Source organism: Catharus ustulatus, chromosome 3 (assembly GCF_009819885.2).
Source record: "Catharus ustulatus isolate bCatUst1 chromosome 3, bCatUst1.pri.v2, whole genome shotgun sequence".
Taxonomy (NCBI): Eukaryota; Metazoa; Chordata; class Aves; order Passeriformes; family Turdidae; genus Catharus; species Catharus ustulatus.
This window is the reverse complement of record NC_046223.1, coordinates 112425913-112449741: the sequence shown is the minus strand read 5'-3', so window position 1 is coordinate 112449741 and position 23829 is coordinate 112425913. Positions and strand designations below refer to the sequence as shown.

Below are 23829 nucleotides of genomic sequence, written 5' to 3'. Positions count from 1 at the left end.
CAAATTGAAGTTGTTTAATTTTCAGCAGGATTGGGGAAAGGGACAAAGGAGATAAAATTCCAGACCTCCTTTCTAGAAGCAGCTTCTGCCTTTTGTAGAAGCTGTGGCTTACAGGTGAAAACAAGGAATTAATTAAAAGCTCCAAACCACTATTTTTTAAGAAGTGCAGTAGGGAACACCAGCTTTATTTCAAACAAACAATGCAAGAGATAGTGCAGCTTCCTAACAGCTCTGCTAAGACACAAAACTCTTCTTGCCTTCTGTAATTTTGTGCCAAAGCCCAGTAAGAAAACCAGGTAACATATGGGAGAGAAGTGCAACTCACCAAGATGGTCACCACCAAATACTGGAAGTGATTGCGGAGGCCAGCAGCATGAGTGCAGAACAGGACAAAGTTTCCCTGCTCCAGCTGTTGAATTTAAGACATTTGGTGACCACCAAAAGACAAAGGAAAATTAAAAAAAAAAAAAAGTAAAAAATTGCATCACACTAAATCTAGTTGGTGACTGATTTGTTAAATGTAGGGTTTGGGAGTCTCATTCTTCCCTTGTTCCCAACAATTAAAAGAAGCAGTAACTGTCCTGTTATCACTGGAAGAACATGACAGTAATATTGGGGCAAGCAAGAGGTAAGCCACACATAATAGAGAACAAAATTGACCAAAACAGAAATGGCCCTGTGAAAAGATTCTGTCTCAAGGCTTTATTCCCTATGTCCCAACTGCCTTGTGTTGTCACAGCTGCAGGCTACTGCAAGAAACTGCCCTTTCTCTTCCCTAGCAAGGCCATAAATCTTTCTCCAGAAGCTCTAACTCCAAAACAAGCAACATCTCAGCTGTAATAATACTCCTGCCAACTTCCTGTGGTAAAGCAGCTGGTTTTGTATACACCCTGAGCTACGGAGCGTAGCTTTGGGTCAGATATCTCCCTACATCTGAATCTTCATCAGATGGGAGGATCTAACTGCAATGTGTTGCATGACATGTGAAGCTACTGTCACACTGCTTCTGCAGAACTCAGGGGTATTCTGAACACCAGCATATGATGGAGGGCCAGCTCCAGCAATTCTGCAGAAGCAGAGTGTCAGAGGAGGATTTAATACTCATGCCACAGCAGCATGATCAATTCTTGCTCCTTTGTGTGCTTGTAGATTACAGGTGGCCAATCACCTGTATACAAATTAGGATATCCAAAAAGTTCTATCCTATCTCTACTGCCACAAAACCCTTCCCTAGTTTGTGTGCCTGTTTATGCTGCCCTAATTTTAGACATAGGCTAACACACTCTGCAATTATGGCCAATGCATCTTTACCTGCCCACTCCTTTTGCTGATCAGTAATCCACTCTCTAAATTCCACAAAATCAGTGCCCCTCCGTCGAGTAACAGCAGCAAGGGTTGCTTATACTGGCTGAACTGGAGTAACACAGCTTCCAGTTTCTGCCTCCCCTGACACCTCCCCTTCAGTCTGCACAAACAGCAAAACAGAGAGATATGGACTGACAGAAGATCTTTTCCTCTCTGGGTGTTGTCAGCAAGTAGTTGGCTGCCAGCAGCCAGATGTGCTCTATATCCCTGCTGACTGAGTGGATGCTGGAAGGATGTGGACAATAAGGGACCTTTCATCTTCTCCCTGTCTCTACAGCTGCTCACAGTACCTGCAGATCCCAGACATGAGCAGAAATAACTTCTGTTATGGTTTCTAACCCTTGGGTATTCCAGCAAGGACTAACAGATGCTGTGCCCAAATCCAGGCCAACAAAAAAGTTCAGTGCTGCTTTGGCAAACAAACTTTTGAGCAGTTTTCCAAGGAACTAAATAATTCACCAGGACTGCTGGTGAGCACATCACTGCTCTCTTAAATGTCATATGCTTGCCTTGTATCCTGATACTCCCTTGATCAATGCTTCACGTGACTAAGAGTCTCTTGGCAAAAATGTGATAATTATTTACTTTTCAAAATAAAGCAAACTTCAAGTGATATGTACAAATTCAGAGTAAAATAATATATTTACTGAATTGAACATGTCTTAAATGTCAGGTTTAGAAAGCCTGCTGTACTTATGAGGAGTGAGGGTTTCTTACTGAGTGGCTTTTCTACAGCTCCTTTCTGTGGGAGGATGCACTGCATCTTTTTGTGAGAGCCACATCCAACTGCAGGTCCTCCTTTCAAAATGAGCTCTACCTAACTCTGACACAGGTGAGACCTCCTGCCTGTGAATGTCTTCTTACTCTGACCTAATGCCTTCCATCACAAAAGACTCCACAAGACCCAGTTCAGCCACTATCTGAGAGCAGTCACCTAGGCAAAGGAAAGGGGCAACAGTTTAAACAGGGCACACAGACAGAGGAACAGGCAGAAGAGAAAAAGCATTCTCTAAGCATCTGAAACCACAGGAGACTGTGGATGGATAATACAGAATGACCCAGACTGGGTCACTAGGACTAGTTCTTCGCCTTTTATGAAAAAAAAAAAAAAAAAAAGAAAAGAACAAGGAAAAAAAGAAAATAAAAGAAAAGAAGTCTTTAAATGGTCAGGACTTTGGGTTTGCTTCTCCTTTGTAAGAACCATCTCCAGCTACACAGGACCCCAGGCACCAAATGAGGACTCTGGCTCCCTACTGATTTACAGGGGAAGGCAACACCCCCTAGATCACCCCTCCAGTCACCAGCCAAAGGTTATTTGCATTTCAGACTCTCCCATGCTGGGAGTGGAATGAGGCCAACACACAGACTGAGAGGGTCTGAAGTTACCTGAACTGCTGTCGAGATGAGAAGAAACGAAGCTGTAAGCTTCACATATGGACCATGCTTCATGGTAAGTGCAAGCCCCTTACAAAAAGGAATTGCTCTGTCTGAATTTAAGGCATAAGGATCTAAGAGAAGCAGGAAACATAAAATAAAATTATTTTCAATAAAGGAATGTGAAATAACTATTATTAAATCAAGGCATATTTAAATATAACTTACCATCCCTTTCCTTTACTCCAAGAAAAAGAACGACAGTTCCAAGAAGATACACACCTGCTATGACCCCTGCTGCAATCATGTAAACTTTTGCCTTTCAGAAGGAAAAAAAAGACATTTGAAACTGTGACAGGAGAATGACAAGCCATCGTGAAAATTTCAGTCCCTTTTTGGTAAGCCACCTGCAAATGAAGAAATGCCCATCTGCATACAGCCAAGTGCCTGTCTGCTACCTCTCTGAAAAATGCTCACTTCTGCAGTTCATTTATAAACCACATCTGCCTTAGGATAAATTCTGGGCATATAAGTATGTATTTCTTGAAGGGGGAAAAAAAAAAAAGAAGCAGCAGTGAACAAAAGGGTTACTGTGTTGGCAACCTGAATGTTTTAAAAATTTGCTTATGTTGAGCTAACTACAGACATACACAGTCACCTAATCGAAACCATGCATCATCCACAGAGGCATTCTAATTTTCAGTAAGTCCAGTTGATCTGGCTACACAGACTGCAATCTGGAATTTCATGGTGGATGGGAGATTAGAGTTGACTGACGTAAACATAGTTACTACAGTTTCTGCATTTACACATGATGATATTAATGACAATAATGAATTTTGGAAATCATACTTAGGTGCCAATGGGAGAATAGGGTGCCTTGCACACTGGTTTCCCCAGTTATTTAGTGAAATATCCAAGCAAATTCAGAAAGCTTTGCTTCCTTTCAGCCAGAGAAGCAAAGCCTCCAAGGATACCTCCCAACCACCAGATCACATTTACTATTTCTGATTCTGATTACATTGACTTTGAATTAAAGCTTTAAAAAATATTTTTTATTAGTATGATGTAATCATTTACCTTATACTGTGTTATCAAAAATAGCTTATAGAGCTTTATGAAACAATGATTACTTGATAGGAAAACTGAAATCAAAATTACTAGTTATATATTGTAGATGAAATTATTATAAGTCTAAGAAGAAGTTGGTAAAAAAAATGCAATTACAAGAACGCACTTCATAATATAAAGACACTTAGTATAGGTGCAAATGTATTCAGATGAACTATGTAAGAATAGAAAATTTTCAAGAAAACAGCTTTTGTTAAGATGTTTACATTTCAGAAAATAACATGGTGAGATAAAGGAATGCAGGACTATTCTATATATGGGATAAAGGTTTGAGATTTTTTATATCAGAGCTATAAATTAAGTCACAAAGTACAGTAATTTCACGATTATAAGCCGCACTGACTATAAGCCACATCTCCAGGTGCTGGCAAGTTTTCATTCTTTGTCCATACATAAGCCACACCTGATTATAAACCGCACGTTACAATACGGAGTGTGATAAAAGGTATCTGTTCTATCACCATCTGTTGAGGGTGGGGGCAGTGATCCTTATCTCTGTGGCAGATATTCTGCTAATGGGCCATCCACTGAAACCAGGCAGGGCATTGTTCTTTATCTTTTCACAACCTATCCTTCCTCCAGCCAGTCATTTTCTGCTCATGGCCATTGAGTCCCACTGTGGGACTGATAAAATTACTGCATCCCATTGGGAGTTGCTCCAGCCAGGGGGAAGAGCCCAACATTTCTTACCAAGATAAAAACAGAGGTTTTGGGACACTAAGGGAGCCCCTTTCTCCACTGGACTCCAGTTGAAAACCGGATTTCTCCACATCACCACTGGAGCTCCGGAGGGAAACTGCACCTTGTACAGGAGCACTGCTCCAACTGAGCCACATCTGTCACTGCAGGAGGATGCAGCCACCATGGAATGGGACTGCTGCCAACACCCTGCCTGACGGGGTGTCAGGTTGTACTCTGACTTTGTCAGGGTTTGCGGTTTGTTTCTTTGTAGTACTGTATTTCTATTTTAATTTCCCTAGTAAAGAAATGTTATTCCTAATTCCCTTATTTTTGCCTGAAAGCCCCTTGATTTCAAAATTATAATAATTTGGAGGGAGGGGGGGTTTACATTCTCCATTTCAAAGAGAAGCTCCTGCCTTTCTCAGTAGACACCTGTCCTCCAAACTAAAACAGCAACTTTTCGTTCTTTGTCCATATATAAGCCGCACCTGATTATAAGCCACACTTTGGGTTCGGACCAAAATTTTAGTCAAAATCGTGAAATTACTGTTGGTTATGGCTTGCACAGAATATAGAGTGCAGTAGTGGAGATACCTGAATTCACTTAAACAAGGCAATTTCAGCCTGAAATGTAGCTGAGCCAGGAGAGAAGGGGATGAAAAAAAAGGATACTAACAGGACTCCTGTATGAACTTTATATTTTTTTAAAATGTATTTGTTAATTTGCTTGAAGCATTTGAATTAAATGTTGTGTTTCATAGGCCATCATTAAATGTAATTTGAACTTAAACCATCAGGATACTTATGGTAGGCCAAAAAAATTCTCTAACCCTCAAAAAAACTTGTTAGCCCATCTACAACTCTATCAATACCCATGTTTGATTTCCAGTAATAAAGATCCATTCATAAGCTTATGGTAACAACTTCAGGAGAGCTTAAAAATCACCATTTCTTCCACATCATTTCCTTCAATAAGGAGTAAAGTAATATCAGTTCTTCACTAAGTGCTTTATAAAACTAGGTGTGCTCTTGAGCAGCTAGGAATTAGTCCTTGTAACAAAAAGTGAAGGGCACTAAAAGAAAGTCAAGATTTGCCCTCTTCTAAATATTTCCTGATGCAAGTACCTCAAAGTCAATTAACACAGTCTTGCCTCTACTTGTAACTTAATGCCCATCAGCCATACAACCAAAATTCAGCATCCATCAAGATCCAACTCAAGGTCTCCTCTTTACTGTGCAATTAATTAGGTGCATATTCTGCAGTGGGTGGTGTGAACAAAGGGCAGGTTTCCAGGCACACTGCAACTTCTTCAGATCTGAAAAATGTTTGTGTCTAAAAGCTTTCCCATTATCTCCCAGTTTTAGTATCTAGTTTAACGAAAGATAATGCCTCCACCTACAAACTCTGGCTACTTTAGGCTATAGGTTTTTTGCTAGTTTTTCAAAATAAAAATACTGCTTGACATTCAACTCATTGTGAAGTTTCTTTCTCCATCTCCCTCCTACCTCAAAAAGGAAAGGAAAACACATGTGGTTAGACAGAAAGGAAATAAACCAAGATTGTCTATTTTTTATCCCTTGAAAGCCATTTCAGAGATTCCAAAATAGAAATTGGGGATTTTAGTCTGAAGCAGATTCAGACAGGGAATCTGCTGTGCAATGAAATTCAGCTTGCTCCGTGACTTTTCAAGCTACTTGCCTTGACAATTCACAGAGGTGTAATAAACCCAGTAGTGTTCTACATCAAACCAATGTCCCAGAAGCTAAAAAGGAAGGCAGGATGATGCTCTGTGTCTTGTTAAAACACACACCACAAGTTACCAAACAAGCATCTTCAAAAGCACATTATTCAGCCGTAAAATGGTATGAACACTTAGAGAGGCAGGCCAGCTGTCCTCAGAGTGTTGCCCATATCTGCTCTATGAGGAGCTTGTGCCAAAAAACCAAGGGTCAAGTGGCACAGAGGCAAAGAATAGTGTGTGGGAATGGGGGGAGGCAAGGCTTCATCCCTTTCCTGGACCACTGGTGCTGATGGTAGAGTATGCAAATCCAAAATACAGATAAAAACATCCCTTTAGCTTGTGATTTTACTGCTGCTGAAGCACGATAATAGGAGCTACTCCACTGCATTAGGAAGAGCAGAAATATGTACTTCCTCATTTGCATCGAGCATTAGAGATTAGATTCAGGACAAGGAATCTTCTTCATAAGGGTATTTTACATACTGGTTGGTACTTGCACTGACAGAGCAACAGATGAAAGTATAAAAAGAAAGGATGAATCCAGCAGTTGGTAAATTGGAAACAACAATCTGCTGATTTCATAAGTGACATAGGAAAAAAATACTACACAATGTAATTGTTTAATTCTGGGCCTTTTCCAAGACCACTGCAAACAATGGAAGACTATCAAATTGTGTTAACTGAGGTTTGGATCAGGTTTATGTTTTCCTCCCAGATATAAAGCCTTTGTTTCTCAAAAAATATAAAACTCAAGTATAAGGAGATAAAATTATTTGTGCAATATTACAAGAAAAGCCTGTAATGGAAAATTAAATAAACAAACATGGATCCGTAGCTTCATTGTACATGTTAACCACTGAGATCTGCCTCCACTAATGGGCTGTTACCAACCATTTACTTTCAAGAGTGCTTTGTACCTTCTCAAAAGTACAGATTCCAAATAGTACTTAGAGTTTTGTTCACAAAATTGCCATTAATCTGTACAGGAGATCTCCAGTGGTAACTCCTTTGGAAATCAATGTTGCTGAACTGAAAGATCCTTCTGTAGCTACCATTTTTTCATGGAATCGTAGAAAGGTTTGGGTTGGGTGGGACTTTCAAAGATCATCTCATTCCAACCCCTACCATGGGCAGGGACATTTTCCACTGGCCCAGGTTGCTCTGAGCCCCATCCAACCTGCCTTGAACTCTTCCAGGGAAGGGGCAACCACAGTTTCTCTGGGCAACCTGTGACACTACTTCTTCACTATCATTATAAAGAAGAAAAATAAAAATAAAAAGTCTTCCTAATATCTAATTGAAATGTACTCTCAGTTTAAAACCATTCCTCCTTGTCCTGTCACTACAAGCCTTGGTTAAAAGTTTCTTCCATCTTTCTTAAAAGCTCCCTTTATGTACTGAAAGGCTGCAATAAGTTTTCTTTGGAACTTTCTCTCCTCTGGGCTGAATGAATCCAGTTTTCTCAGCCTGTATTCACAGAAGTCCTCCAACCTTCTGACCATTTTTGGGACGCTCCTCTGGCTCTGCTGTAACAGGTCCATGTCTTTCTTGTGCTGGGGACCCCAGAGCTGGATGGAGTATTCTGCAGGGGTAAACTGTGCTTTTCCTACTGAGCTTCTATAAACTGTAAATCATCCCCTAGTGAAAACAAAGGGTGGCCATGTCCCTCCCAGCTGCTTTACAGGTTTGGCACCTCCTGCAAAGCTCCTCACAGAAACTCTGGTGTCACACTGAGGAGGGGTTGCAAAGATAGCAAAGATGGAAAGCATTGTCTGCAACAAGGTCACTGCCTAAGCTCCAGCAGCAGTGATTTCAAGGAAGTCCTGTTCACACTCATCCAGCTGGATATGATATTGTATTAGAGAAACATCCCCACCCTTCTCTGTAGGATACTTTAGTGTGTTCCCATGGACACTTACTTGATGAGACAGAGGATCTGAGGGGTCTGGAACACTGGGAGTGTCATGCCAGGAGTCAGTGGTGTTTACTGAGGGATTCACAGTGCAGTGGGGAGAGATGTGAGCACTGGCCACAATCTGCCCCTGAAGTGCAGCTCCAATCAAGGTCCCAAGCACTTCCATGGTCATTCCTAAAGAATGGAAGCACAAATGTGCACTGAGGATGAGACTCTTGCTCATCTGTCACTGAAGAGAAACGTTACCAAACCATTTCCTCTCACAGGAATGAGCAATGCCAAGAACAGAAGAACTGAAAGGTCAGGGATAGGAACAGTTTCAAGGAAAGAGAGTTTTGTCATTCATTTTCTGATCAGCTTTGAGCAGAAGCATCCATGAAAAGAGCCTTTTCTACACAAGCTGCGTGAGAGATGTGAATGCTGAGATCAAGAACCACAAGGAGATAACGTGGAGTTGCAGACCAGAGTAGAACTACTTTTTAAATGCCATTTTGTCCAAAGCAAGACTTGGAGTCATGACATCAGACTGTTCATCTCAACTTGTGAAACACTTCTCTGATCAGACCTCTGAGTCCTCCAACTGTAAAATAAAGTGATACTTACCTCAGGTTTATGGAAATAGTACAACTACAAAGCTCTTGCAAACAGCAGGTGCTGTTCCCAATTGCCTAAAGCCAGAGCCAGGCAGAACTCTCTGCCTCAACCGCAGGGAATGATTCAGATCACTAATTCTCAACAGAAAAAAGGATCATCTAAAAAACCAAAAAAACCCAGCCAAAGCCTCCACTTAGGAAAACAAAAATCTAACCATGAGTATGATGTCATGAAATTAATCAACAACCTGCCCAGGTGTTGCAGCTCTGTTAAGGCAAATGGTGAGAAATTCGGGTTCTAGACTCTCCTCACCCTGAGGGATTTCAAGCCTACTGTGCCTGTTTCCCTGCAACATGCCCATATCCAGCATCCCCATGGCCAGGAGATAAACTGAACTCCTGTCCTAGCTCCAGAGACTCTTTACACATTTTGCATAAAGATACCTAAGGGCTGAATGCATGAACAGATTAAGGATGGGGACAAAGTCTCCCCATTTGTGAGGGAATGGACTTCTCATTGACCCAAACTTCAAGCTTTTTTCCTATTTTTTTTCTCTTTCAGTGGTTCCCAGGGTCATATGTTCTTTTCTGTGAAGCACCATGGAGGATTCTGAGGGGATGCTTCCAGAGCAGGCTGTGACCTGGTGGTTATCATACTCCCTGTGGGAAGTGACAGGAGTTTCAAAAGCTCAGGTTCATGTTGATTCAAGTCTCCTGCTCTGTAACAGCTTTCCTAGGTGCGCTCAGACACGTGGCTTTTTATGTGTCCCTGTAAAGGAATAGAAATACTTCACCAACTAAAGGGAGAGCAACGTACACAGATTGTGAGGGTTTCAGACAGTGCAGCAATGCAGGTTGTGTGTAACCATGCAAGATCCAGTAAGGAAAAGGGAAGAGAGGCTGGGAAGAGAGGCTTCCTGCAGACCTGGACCTTTTAAACCATTATTACTTTGTTCCCAAACTGAGAATGTTTTTGAGTGGAAAATCTGAGGTGCCATGTAACATTAATTTAAATAAATTGGAAGTTAAAAAAGCCCCTTCCCCAAACTTCACATCCAATCTTACCAGCAAAGCTGCACTTCAGTGCATGCACACAAAAATCCTGGCAGATGGTGGGAATCTAACCCCAATCTGGTCTGAAGGGTTTGGACACAAACTGGTCTCAGTTGGGCGTTGCAGAGCTTCCAGGCTCAGTGCAAAGGCAAAGCACTCAAATCACACCTCTCATTCAGAACACCACCTACACATTCATAACCTTTGTCTAGGGCTCTACATCTGCATTTTATCAAGCACTTATACAGAATAAAACCCAGAAGCACCATCAGAGGCACCAGAAATACAACCACTGTGAAACTTTATTTTCTAAGTAGTAGCAAGAGCTGAGGAACAGGTCTCCTTCAAAGTTCTTGTGTGCTCAGAATTTATGATGTATTACTTTCCACATCAGCCAAGAAAGCTGATCTGCCAGCAGATTGCACCTTGAAGTAGGCTATGTTTTGGCCAGAATGTAAGTAGGAATTATGTTAAGGCAACTTTGGAATCCAGTATTTCTACCTTGCATTAATAGCAACAGCAGAATAAAATTCATAATAAGCAGTTCTGCTTGTCTCCAGCAGAGGGTAATGGATCCTCTGATCCCAATCTTATTTTTAAGAGCACACTTCATATTACACAGCTGTTTTCCTTTAACAGTTGAAGAAATGCCTGAACAACTGACTGCATCCAAGACAGTCTATCAACAGGAAGAATTCTCTATGAAGCCCAAAGAGAGGCAAAAGTGTTTAAGTAAAACACATACCAAAAAAGGAAAAGGTAAAAGAACAAATTCTCACATAAGCATAACTATTACAGGAAAACGTTGCTCCAAACAAATATTATATCAACATACACAGAAATACCAACATTTGAAAAGTCAAAACTATGTTTCATTCCACCACCTTAATTTGGTTTAGGAGAACAGTTGTACACTCAAAAGTTAAACCCTTTCTGAACAATAAAATGATACTATAAATGTGTGACACCTCTCAGCCACAGAGTTCAACACCTTTTATGAGTACAAGTTTCACATGCTTATGAAGCCTTGCATGGGACTAGCAGATCAGAAAGCACATTTATTTGGATCATAGCCTCTGAAGACATAAAACCAGACAATAGAAAACACTAGGTACATGGATTTAGTTAGAATTTAGGCCAGATGATTCAGAATACAGTCAGTGCCAAAGAATATAACACAACTGGAATCTCCTGCTGTTTAGTCCTGTCCTGTGACTGCCAGTCCAGACTTTTTCTTACAGATAGTTGATGGTAATGCAAATTACAACTGTTCCATGTCTCTGGAGAGGGATTGGGTTGATCAGGGAATATTGTATCTGAATTTTTGACATTACATTTTTAGTACTTCTCACTATTTCACTGTGCCTCTGTGGGTTACAACAACATAATTCAACATAATCAAGTATGTTGAGGGTTAGAAGGACTAATCAAAGAGAAAAGGGATCTTGCCAGGAAGAGAAAACAGATACAACAAAAAAACCTACAAGTTATGCTAAAGCAACACTTTAAGGACAAGTTAAGACATAGAAAAGTCTTTCATATAATTTTTTATCTTTTCTCTTTTTGCCTTGCTTAATACAGGTACACAATAAAGAAAGCACGAGAACAGAACTGGAGAGGGCAGGAGGAGAAGAAACTGTTTTTTCATTCAATTTATGATCTATACAGGAAATCTTGAAAATATTTTCACTGCACTTTTTTTGGTCAGATTGATTTGCTTCAAAGCTAAAAGTTTGTCTGTTTTTGGTTGTTGAAGAGCCAGATATATGGTCTGGAAAGCATCATTCTTTTAACTAATACACTCAGAGTGCTAGTTACATTACAACAAGATCTGCCTTTAAACTACCTGGTGTATGTCAGAATTAATTAAAAAAACACAGATGAAATGAAAAAAGATATTTCAGGTGGTGTGAACATGCACACAAAATTACTTTTCTTTTTGGTGAGGATAACTGTCTTGGTTCTATGAGTTCCAAAATTTTTCTTCTGAGAAAACAGTTTTGGGATTTGTACTTATAACATGAAACATATAAATCTAAGGAAATATAAACTTAAAAAAAAAAAAAAAAGAGAGAGAGAAGGAAACAAAACAAAACAACAAACCCCAAATAGAAACAAAAACAACAAACTCTTGAAAATTACTTTCATACTTTTTTTAATTGAATGTTTCTTGGCTTTTCCCTTCCAAATCACCTTTAAATTAAATCATTATTCCTTACCCTGACTTGGTTAAGAGTGATGCTTTATTGTTTCCTCTGGCTAGCAATAAACCAAAAAGAGTTTATAGCTAATCAGACAATTTGAGACAATTAAATATTAATGTCTCTTATTTAACTAGAGAAATGCAATTCCTTTGAAGACAAATTAGTTTTCATCACATATTGAAACATTCTTATAAAAGTCTAGTTTAGGGACACAAATCACCAGGAACTTCCTACAGATTAAGAAGGATTTTCAATAAAACTCAGCCCCAGTCCCCAGAAGAGAGCCCAGATCACACTCACGATATGCTGTTGCAGAATCTCTGTCCCTCTGGTCTGTGCTGAGAAACATGGTGAGGGCAGAATATGGTACTTGGAATAACTATGGAAAGAAAGAACATGACTTAGGAAATGTCATGGTAAAACTGCTGTATTCCTTTGATATCCAAGAAAAGGGTTTAATTGCACCTTGAACATTCATTCTGAACACTGAGAACCATTAACCAATTTTTTAGCACAAAGACCTGCCTTTTCTTTTTTGTTTGTAAAGCATATAAAAGGAAAACAGTATCTTTCAGAATACAAATGATAAATAATAAAATACCGAGAGGGTTTACATCGATGTTGTGCTCCTTCAGCTTCCTTGGGAAACCATTCTTCACAGAGAGACTCAAAGGAATTTTGCTCTCTTTGCATCAGGACACTACCGTGTTCCTAGCTTGAGCTAACCAATAAGAAGTAAAGCCATAAAGAAGAAATACAGTTTTCCACTTTATTCAAGCCAGAAGACCAAACCAATATGTTAAATATTTCAAATATCTGTCTAATTATGTAAATCCAGGAGATAATAGTGAAAACTATTTCGTCTTTCAGCACCATTGTGCCACACACTCCTTAATTTGAGTTAAGCTTAAGACCATTGCAAAGCGGAACTGGGAGATGAACCTGCCTGAACAACCAAGTTCTCTGTGGTGCTCCCAACACCCCAGAAATCTGTAGCCAAATTAAGTCTTGCACTCTGCATGCCACAACGTTTGTACAAAGTGCATTTCTGTTCATCTCCATCAAAAATAGCAAGGGTGTACATTTTTCAAAACTCTGCCATGGAAACCCTGTACTTCTCTTTCACAAGAATGAGGAAAGACATTATTTAAAATCATTATGAATGTCTTCTGGACCATCTTTCTACTGGAGAAACAAAGAACCTAGTGAAATATTGAAGCTTAACATAGGAATACAGAATTCCTAATCTGCTTCTAAGAACAAAAACTATGAGAAGTTGGATGTGTAACTGGAATTGGTAACATCTACACAAGAATGAATTGAAGGCACCTGAGGTAACCTGGATGAATTAGCAATTCATTTAGTAGAAAAAGCATTGGCAGAAACCATCAACCAGCAGAGACTTTGACAAAAGGGATCTGCCTGTCCCTTAAACTCACTAGAAGTTGAAGCAAAATGTGAAAACAAGTTTATGAAATATGAATGCTTTAATATAGATAGCCAACAAGCAAGTTACTGCTGAGAACATCATGACCTGTAATCTACTTACTGTGGTCAGTGATTGGAAAAGGCAGTAGAAAGTCAGATACCAAGCAACTCTTCCTGATACAAATGGAGGCAGGTACCACATAAAAAAATAGGAGACTATTGTGAAGGGTGTACATGCCAGCACCCTGAGAAGAAAATTAACACACATCAACAATCTTAAAATAGCAAAGTACATTCAATTTTCCTGCTAATAATCATACACAATTTATTTCATGTGGAATTTTTCTAGCTGTAGTAATGTATGCTTTTAAATATGAAAAGTTAGTGTACATTAAATACAGAGATGAATACAAAATATATTAATATTAATATAAAATATAAAAATACATACATTAGTACTTTCATAAAGTGGAAAAAACCCAGCAAATCTGAAAGTAAAGAGCTACACTTAAATTAATATCTGTTCAGAAGAGACATAATTTCCTTTCACATGCACTTAACAGCATACTTTTATCGACATTCCTTGGCATATGTCTCAGATTAGACATTTATTAGAAAGAATCACTGAAAAATTCACTAAGCTCTGTCATCATGTCTCTTTGCATACTCCAGCAATTTTTACATGACTTTACTTATTGAGATTCCCTCTTCTAATTTTAGTGCCTTTGGTTTTCCCTTAAACTTAGTCTCTTCACTGCTACTTCAAGCAAGTGCAGATATGTTGATACACTTAAAACTACTGAAGAAAGCATGAGACAATGGCCAGCTCATTGTGAAAACTCCTACACTCTGTGCCTAGTTGGCTATAAGATCATTTCCTCCATTTATCTCTTAATCAAATCCTTCAAACACAAAAGGATCATCTTCAGAGAGAAGGTGGCTTATAAAAAAGAACCACAGAAACTTATATTCCAGACATTGTCATTAACCAGCAATTAATGACATTAGTCTAAAATCTATTTCAGGAAAACAGCACTTGTCAAACTCTATGACAGAGAATTAATCAGATGCTATTATTTCCTAAAAGTCTGAGCTGCAGCATCAGGCCTGTCCTGTATTCTTGTAAATCAGGCACTGAACAATGTATTTAGATGACCAAGATCCTAACAAAAAATTTCCAAACACATAAAACAGAAAACAGATTAATCCCTTCACAACAGCACTACTGACATTGGGGGTCAGCTGATTATTTTGCAATCGTGAACTGAAAACCTGGAATACAAAAGAGTAATGTGGGTAAATAGTTTAGTAAAACAATGGCTTTCCCACACTGCTTTTTGGGATGGACAGTATCACTGGGAGCTGAACATTTACCAGGAAAGTGCCAGGTTCTGGTATTCTCTGTCCCTCCAGTCCCCAGTCCACAGCTCACCCACAGCTATTGAAAACATAAACAAGGGTAAAATCCTAACACATCTCAGGGAATCTACCTTCCTCTCCAAAAGCATGAGCTCTTCCACATGGTGTCCAGGCAGAATTACCACACCAAATATCTTCACAGTCACTTTTTCATGCAACTTTTTAGCAATGACCCTCTTGGTATTGTTCTCCCCTTTCCCACATTTTCCTTTCCTCTCTAATGCCAGGGAGTTTTCAAAGCCTTGCTGGAGTTGCTGAATATCTGACTGTCAGCTATTATGTCTTTTGACAAAATGTTCGACCAGTATTTCAAGTCAATGTCTGCTTCTGCCTTTTAAAGCCATTAAATAAGTGATTGATGACTTTGTGTTATATTGAGGACAGTATTAAGCGATAGTTAAACATTCACCTCCCTTACTAATGTTCTTGCTTTGCTGGCAAGCTTTTCTGACTGAAAAAATTTCATTGCTTCATTCTAGATTATTAAGAAATCAGAAAAAAATCAAAATACTAAAGTATTTTTAAGTTAAGGGAAGCCCCATCTTTCTTGCTTTGTAAAAACATGGTCTGACTCTCAAAGTCTAGGAGCAGAATCCCCATGAAAATATTAGTGTTACCAAAAAACCACAGACAAAATCCTCCTGTAAAGAAAGTAGCTGTTAGATGAAAGGTGGGGTTAGATAAGCACTTTTCCTGTAAGAAGTGCAAGATGTGCTGGAGCTGGTTTACAGTGAAAACATAAGTTCATGCTTGTGCTAGGACAGGAATCGTTCTAATACCAATGTAACACTAACAATAAACACATGCACTTGCTATATTTTCAGAGAATTTAAAAAAAGAAAAAAGCATCTGAATACTTTTAACGGCATTGGTATAAAAATTTTATTGTTTTCCTTTTGGATAGCTTTCTTACTTGGTTAATTCAGTGGTCATTAAAAACCACACCATTTACCTGGCCTCCAACCAAACCCTGAAAAGAGAAACAGCAGCAAGCTCCTCTTTCCCCATGAGACTTGACAAAAAGCTTAACTTCAGCCTGAAGGTCCTGTTCCTACTGGGCCAAAAACAGCTGATCTCTGCCTTTTTCCCACGTGTACTTGCCTTCTCTATTTTATCATGGACAAGTTTCTGTAGCCATAAAACTGTACAACAGCAAGAGAACCAGCTAAAAAACTGTGCTCATTTCCCATGAAATTTCTATTTCCTTGCTCAGGACACATTTACTCTTAGATTTTTGTTGTAAATCAAGTTTGTGGGTTATATCAACTAAAAAATCATAATTAATTTAATTTCAATTAAAAATATCTTACAGCCATATAATGTATGAGATAAAATGATGAAAGACTCTCTATTTCACAAAGTAGTTGTGGTGGGTCTAAATTAATACAAACTAGCACAGTAATCAATTTCCCCTTGGTTTCCAAAATATTAAAAAACAGCAAACACATGCCCTGTGGCATAGATGAGCTGGAGTTCCTCTAGCATAGCCCAATCTTTTCCAATTTTTCTTGCTTCACACCTGTCAATCTCCTTCCTATATGGGCAATATTCCTTGTCCTAACCTCTCCTCAGAGCACATGGACAGCATGTGCACACAGGTAAGATATCTCAGCAAAACATCACACACTTCCTTCCCAAAAAATCAAAACCTTACAGCATCTCACTCATTGTAAGAGTTGTGGTGACTTTTTAATGAGCTGTTCTGACTGTGGGATGTAAGAGAAGCAGGACCCCAGTGAGTGCTGTGAGAGGAGCCTCACAGTGCCATGGCAGTGCTGCTGCTGAGACCTTCAGTGCCATGGTGTCACATCTATCCCCACATCCATGCACACATCTGTTCTGCATCTGTGCATGCATCCTTTCCTGAGCTGAACTGAAAGGCCTGGGGAGTCAAAGGAGCATCTCCTGGATGTGAGACGTGAAGGCACTCTAGGACATAGGCAGAAGTAAGTTCCACCTTTGTGGAAGAGTGAAGTCAAACTAAAGAAACTCAGATGAAGATGAAAATTCAACCACAAATTCAAGAAAGTTTAAGTCTCAGCTTCCAGTTTTGCTAAAAATACAGTCTCTTGGCTTTATTTGTTTGCATCTCCAGTGGTAGAAAATCCCTTCTGTATTTCCACAAGTTAAAGATGACATGGCAATTTTTGGTTTTTATTTTATATATGTGGAATGAATACAATCCCTGAGACTAATTCAATGATGTGGTTGTACGATCACAACACTCAATATTCACATATATATGCAAATATATGTACACATTTATACTCACCAAGGCATGAGCCGGCCAATTTTTGTCCATCTACTTTTGCTAATAAAAAAGCCAGCAACAGGATCAGTAATTGCACCTGAGGCTTTGCCAATGAACAGCACCAAAGAGGCATGAAATGGAGTAATCTGAAAGTACAGACAGAATACAGTAAACAAGAGCTATTGTTTCACAATACAATGAAACAGCATAAAGCAACTTTCCAGAAAAAAACACCTCAGTGTTTTAAAGAATAATGATAGTTCATTTACAAAACACGTCTGCTGCTGTCATAGAAATTCCTATTGGTTACCCATAGCGAACAAATGAGACATTGAGATTGGTGCTGTGGATTAAGGGAACAGAAAGGGAAAATGCAAGGAAGGAAAGATCCAGAATGTGCTTAGGATGAGGAAAATTAATCAGTCAAATAGCAAAGTCCTTGCTTTAGCCATACAACCTGACAGAGTTTCTCTGTAGTCACCCTCTTGCTTTTCCCCCACACATCTCCATCTCCCCATATCTTTATCTTGACCTGATCCAGAAAATGGTAGAGGGGGCTGTTTACATGCAGCAATTCTTTTTCCTCTCCTGAGATTAGCAACAAGGCTTCCAACTGGGTGGCATGTGGCTGAGGAAGAGGTCGTTGCACAACAGAATTTGTCCACTGGGGACTGAGTGGTAACAACTGCATTGCATAAAGCACATCTGCTCAAATCAAAGCTGCCAGCACGTGTCCATCACATCTCAAAATGTTCATGGATTACATAAGAATAAAATGGCCAAGTAGAAAAATCTCTGAAATTAACCCAGGTGGGCCACACTTTAGTGCCTATATAGAAATACAGTTTATCCCAGGCAAGGCAGTTATTTTTTCACATATATCTGCACAGAGATTAGGAGTTCCTATCACACAATGGTTAAAAAAGGTGGGTTCTCTTCCAAGTGCTCAGTTCATGTCACAGCAACTATAGACCATAAAAAAATGTCATTGAAAAATATATATAAAATGAATGTTCCTCACATAAATTATTGAGAAAAGCTGCTGAAAGAGCCTTTGTGACTTGAAGAGTAAGAGCAGACAAGATCCCTTCATCTCTGTGCTTCAACATAGCAGTGCTCCAAAGTCCTTGAAAACACAGCTGATACAGCACCAAGCTTGTGCAGGTGTCCCCTGTTTTCCTGAAAGGGATACTGTGTGCCAGGCAGCAGCTGGTGCAGGTCCTCTGCCTGCAGAATTTGCTGCAGGTGCTCTCTCAGAGGTGAAAGAAGAAAGCAATGATCTCTGCATGTCCTGGATGACCAGCACAAAAGGCAGGTGTATGGATTTCTGATATCACACCCATTACATTTTAGCCCAAATTAGGTGAAATTGCAGTGACAGCCAATCTTCCTGTCACCACCAGCTCCAAGACACTTACTCCACCCTAGAAAATTTGTGAACAGGGAAGGATGGGGAATGGCAGTGCCCAGCAGATACCAGCAGCGGCTCCCCATTCCATTGCTGCATGGTGGGATGAAGCTGGATGAGCACTGCACTGTGTCCCAGCTTCTTGCTGATCTACCCTTGCTGGCTCGTGCCCTCCCACAGCCATCAAAGAGCTGCAAGGAGCCCAGCAGCCCAGAGGCAGACTCACCATGGGGACTGCACACAGGTCACTACTGCTCCTCAAGAGACAGGGCAGCCCAAATGAGCACAAAACAGCAGTCAGAAAGATAGAGAGATTGAAATATTGCAGTTACGAGGGGGACAAGAACAAAAAACTACAAATTAGGTGACTTCCACATTCGTATTTAGTTTGGATAATTGAACAGACTGAAAAGAAGTGGTATTAGATACACAGAGGTGGAAGGAAGCTGTGAGGAAAAAGCAAAATCTCTTTCATGTTAGGAGTGAAGTCTGTATAGTCACCATGTCTTCACCATTGGTATGGGCTTATACATCCCTTAGTTGCATTTTCTTATCTCCTAAATCTACACAGTGTCTGTCAGCACCAATGCCAGAAACTTCTCAGTTAAGAAAATACAAGATAAAATATGCTAAATTTGCCCATCTCGAAAGGAATGAACACCAGGACCCTTTTATCAGAGAATTTTGGTGTCCTTTAACAATTTGACTCAAGGATCCTGTGTGGTTTGGAGTCCATTTATGTCTGTACTCTATACAGGTAATTTAGCTGGAACAAGGAATTTAAATTGAAAAACTGTAAGTTACAGAAAATTAATAAAAATATAATTTTCTTAGAAAGGATCCAGATTATGTATGAAAGATTACACTTAGTGACTTTCACATTCTCTCAAGAAGCTAAAACAGTTCTGCTCTCTAAGTGGGAAAGAAATAAATCCAGGTGGTGACTACATAATTGCATTCTCTCCCCTGAAAATGTGTGGGAAATAACACAGGATTTCAGAGCTATTAAACCATCAGGGAACAAATAATTAAGCCCCTTAATGAAAGTGTAAGTGTATCACTACAGACATTAAGCAAAGTTATTTGGTTTCAATAGAAGCTTGTTAATAAAATAATTATTTTGACGTCACTTATTTAGGTAGTGCCTAAAGATGCATGGATGGGACCCCAGCTTTCTGGATACTGTACACAAACACATGAAGAACAGTCCCTTGCTTCAAGAATTTTCAATCTCTGTGATAAGCAAAAAAAGGGGAAACTGACATATTTCTAAGCACCCTGGGAAAACGGTGTTAGAGCCTTTCTCATTTAGTTCCTGCTTCATCATCTCCAATGGCTTACACTGCCATCCTTAATGTCAGTGGCCAACAGCTCCAGTCAGAGCTGCTACCACATCCTGCTGTATCCCCAAGCTCCTTTTCCACCTCCAACTCCTCAGATTCCACACCATCATTTGACATTTTTGACACTCCTGTCCACAACTGGCTCCTTTTCTACATCTTGTGACTTTGATCTCAACAAGACATTCAAGATAATCTCAGCTGTACATGCACATATTAGTGTTGAAAATTTTATTAAGTCACAAGTCAGCTTTTAATACCAGATTTTTAGAGGAAAAACATAAACTTCTGGACACCTTTCAGTCATAATATCCTGTCTTTAGGCAGCAAATGGGTAATGATACCTGACCCAGAAGCTCCTGGGCTTTTTTCCAGCAAATAGGAACAGTCATCAGTGCTGAAGTCCCACCTGTAGTTTCAGTGCTGTTCTCACAGTCCCTGCAGTTTGGCCTCAACTCCCTAAAATCTTTTTTTCTATCCTAGTACCTTGTCCTAGTTACCATGCATGCATACAAGACAATCCAAAACAGTAAAAATTGCTTATGGATTGATTTTCTTTGTGTCTCTGCTGTAGCTGGAGCAGCTGAAAGTCAGATGAATGGGATGACTCCTAGTGCTTTGTTCCACCGGGTCTGCTTCTGCACCAGAGAGCCACAGACTGGAAGCAAAGAACCTTCAGGAAGGATAACTCAATTTTATTTGCCATGAAATTACCTTAGACAAACCACATAAAAATTGTGTGAAATTATGTTGGCTACAACAACAGCTGGGTGCAACTGGAGTGATTTTTAACTAAACCACATGAACAAAACTTCAAAAATCAATGTTGAATCAAATTTCAATGGTGAAATTAATATTTTCAAATGTCTCATATCTTACATTCTTTGACTCCTGACACTGAGAACTGATTTTTCTTGTGTCTGCAAGTGTGGGAGCTCTACAGCACCCAAAGTTCTAATAATGATCCCAAACTAAAAGTGAGCAACAGCCATCTCAAGACAGAAAAAAAAAAAAATGGGGGAGGGGGGGGAAGTTTATGCAGTTTCCAGGATGTTGAACAGCTAGAGGCAATGACAACAAGACAATTTAAAATATTTATTAACTAATTCCCCTTCTGTCATTCCAGGGACACAGCTGGCAATATCAGAGTCACGTCCACAGTCTGCAAATGTTTCTTGTGCTACTTACATGGGCTATGTCCAGCAGGTAGATCTGCAGGAAGAAAGAAGCAGCACTCCCTGCCACTTGGTTTGGGGCACCTCCTATGGCATAGCACAGTTTGCTGCACACTGAGAGCCTGAACCCCTGTGTGAGAGAAAGCAGAGCAAACCATGAGTAAGCCAAGGTGCACAAGTTAAAAGCTACACAAGTGATAAGGTTAAAGTCTATAGTTAACACCACTTTAATGTATTTGCTTCACAGCTATTCCACTAATAAATCCATATGCCCTCAACCTGCATCACCAACAGGCATTTGGGTGCTCATTACTTTGATTTGTAATGGGTTTGTTCTCTAATTCAGCCCCAGAAAACAGATTACAGTGTTCCTAAAAGTGAGTTGTGATGACCCTCAGGCTTACCTGCCCTCCTCTCACAAGCTAGTAAAAGGAAACAAGTCTACAATCAAAGCAAGAAGCAGCAGAGAAGTGCTACACTATTATTTGAGCTTAGTTTTGTCTTTGAATGCTTAATTAATATTTTTAAAGGCCAAAAACTTTTACTTAAAAAAAGATTTATTTTATTAACCTTTCAGATAACAATTGATAAATACCCTCATATCACAGTAATTAAACAAGATTCACAGAAAGTTCCAGACACCAAATAGATCCCAAACATTTGTGCTTTGTTCCTTCATTTGTCACAAAATGCTGGTGTGACACTGCAAAGTCACTTGACTTTGCACATCTTCCTTTTGACTTGACTTTTCTATATCTTTGTGAAAATTGGCCTCATATGGTAAGTGATTTTGGGTCCAAAATTTTTTTAGAAAATCACTCCAAGTGTGTTTTAAAAATTTTGCAAAACTGTGCTCTCTCATTTGTCATTCTATGTTTGACAAGTACCATAAGCATGCAAGAATATTCTCAAATGTAATAGCCAAATAAGAATAAATGTTGAAAATAAGGTTGTACACCAATAATTGAAATACAAAAATGGCACAGTTTCTAATAGAGATTCTAAAAAACCATAGGATTCTATGAAAAACATAGTAGAAGTTCCAGGATAGTGGAAAGCCTTTTAAAAAACTGTAAGATTTAATTTTATGCCATAAAATTCAAAATTAAGAAAGAAAATTATTCTTTGTTAATCTGTATTCCTTTCAGAGGCACAACACATCAAATCAAATTTTTACTTTTAGGCTTTCAGTCCCTCTTTAAAATTTCCTGTCAACAGAAGCCAGGAAACATGAAGAGGAGCAGCAACATTAAATCCTGGGTCTGTCTTCTCTCTGAACTGACTACACAAGCCCTTAATTCTTATGTTAGATCAGGATAAAAATAGAGAGATGGAAATGAAATCCACCACGATGATATGGTGACACATCACCTAATTTCTGAACAGTTTTAAATTTATTAACCCATCATCTTTATTCTGTAACAGTTTTGAAAAGTTTTAGACTTGTATGCAGTGCCTTTCATCATCTGAACATTCCCCTTTGAACTGTTTTATCAGAGTGGGTGTGAACAAACAAGCACAAATATCAGGACTCCTTCCTTTTTGTGTTTTCCCAGAAAAAGAGAGGGTGGGATCCCATTATTACACCCAAGGAAAGAGGACACTGTCAGGGCATGAGCTGCAAAATGTTATCACCACAGCAGGCCTCACTTTACATTGCATTGGCAATTTTCTTCTTTGCAGAGAGAAAAAAAAAAAAAAGAGTGATAAACAGTCACAAGACAGACTTCATTGTAATAATTATACTATTTAATTTGATAAGAGATTGCAAACTAAACAAACAGATTATACACACATTTGCTGTCCAAAGTAATTCTTCATTTTCCATACATGAGTAGTAATATATATGAGCTTTACTAGACCTGTGGGTTCACAGAATTTTGCTAGTTTGACTCATTGCCATCCCCTTGAGCTTTGCTCCAGGGTCTATGTACCTTAAAACTTTGTCTCACTTTTTCATTTTTAAATCATTCCCTTTTATGAGTTTTAGTTTTTTAGTCATTAAATTACTTTAAAAGTTTGTTTTCCCTTGATACTTTCCCTCCCCATCTCCAAGCATTGTCAAGATGACTTTCAGCTGAAATCAAGAGATATAAATCACTGCTGTGCAAATCCTGTATCCTGTTGCAACCTCAAAAATAAAAAAAAAAAAACCAAAAAAACTTTTAGATCTGTAATGCTGCTTTCACACTTACTTTCACTAGTAATTTTCATAGATTCACAGATTGGTTTGGGTTGGAGAGGACTTCTGAAGGTCATCCAATCCAACCTCTCTGCCATAGGCAGGGACACCTTCCCCTATCCCTTGGACACTGCCAGGGATGGGGCAGCCACAGCTTCTGTGGGCCCCCTGTGCCAGGGGCACAACACTTTCATAGTAAACAATGTCATTCTTTCCTGCTTCTTTTAGTTTGGTACCACTGCCCCTTGTCCTTTCAGTAGCTAAGGCTGTGGTAAAACAGAAAAAGGAAATCCCGCTACATGACATACATGATTCCAAAATGTTTTTAGGATACGAAGAATGTCAAGTTCTTAAGAACTAATCTAATTAAAACTGTGGTACACTAAATGGTCAACCAAGATCTAAACTTATGGGCTGCAGGTGGTTCTCCTGTCTTTACAGGAGTTTCATGATTAGAAAATTGAAAATCTTAGAACATTTTTTATGGAGTCTCACTGCAATTCCACACACACCCAGAACGCTGCTCAACTGTTCTCTGAACCATGCTCCCAGATCACCTTGAAGCAAA

General features: G+C 39.3%; 1 protein-coding gene across 1 annotated transcript in view; it reads right to left on the bottom strand.

Moving 5' to 3' along the window:
* Nucleotides 1-23829, bottom strand: part of MFSD2B (major facilitator superfamily domain containing 2B) — a 39991-nt gene that overhangs the window by 13190 nt on the left and 2972 nt on the right. The window contains 8 exon segments of the mRNA XM_033056672.1: nt 326-409; nt 2752-2873; nt 2968-3058; nt 8213-8382; nt 12359-12437; nt 13608-13731; nt 17178-17302; nt 21093-21209. Coding sequence (XP_032912563.1) covers nt 326-409; nt 2752-2873; nt 2968-3058; nt 8213-8382; nt 12359-12437; nt 13608-13731; nt 17178-17302; nt 21093-21209 — 912 coding nt within the window.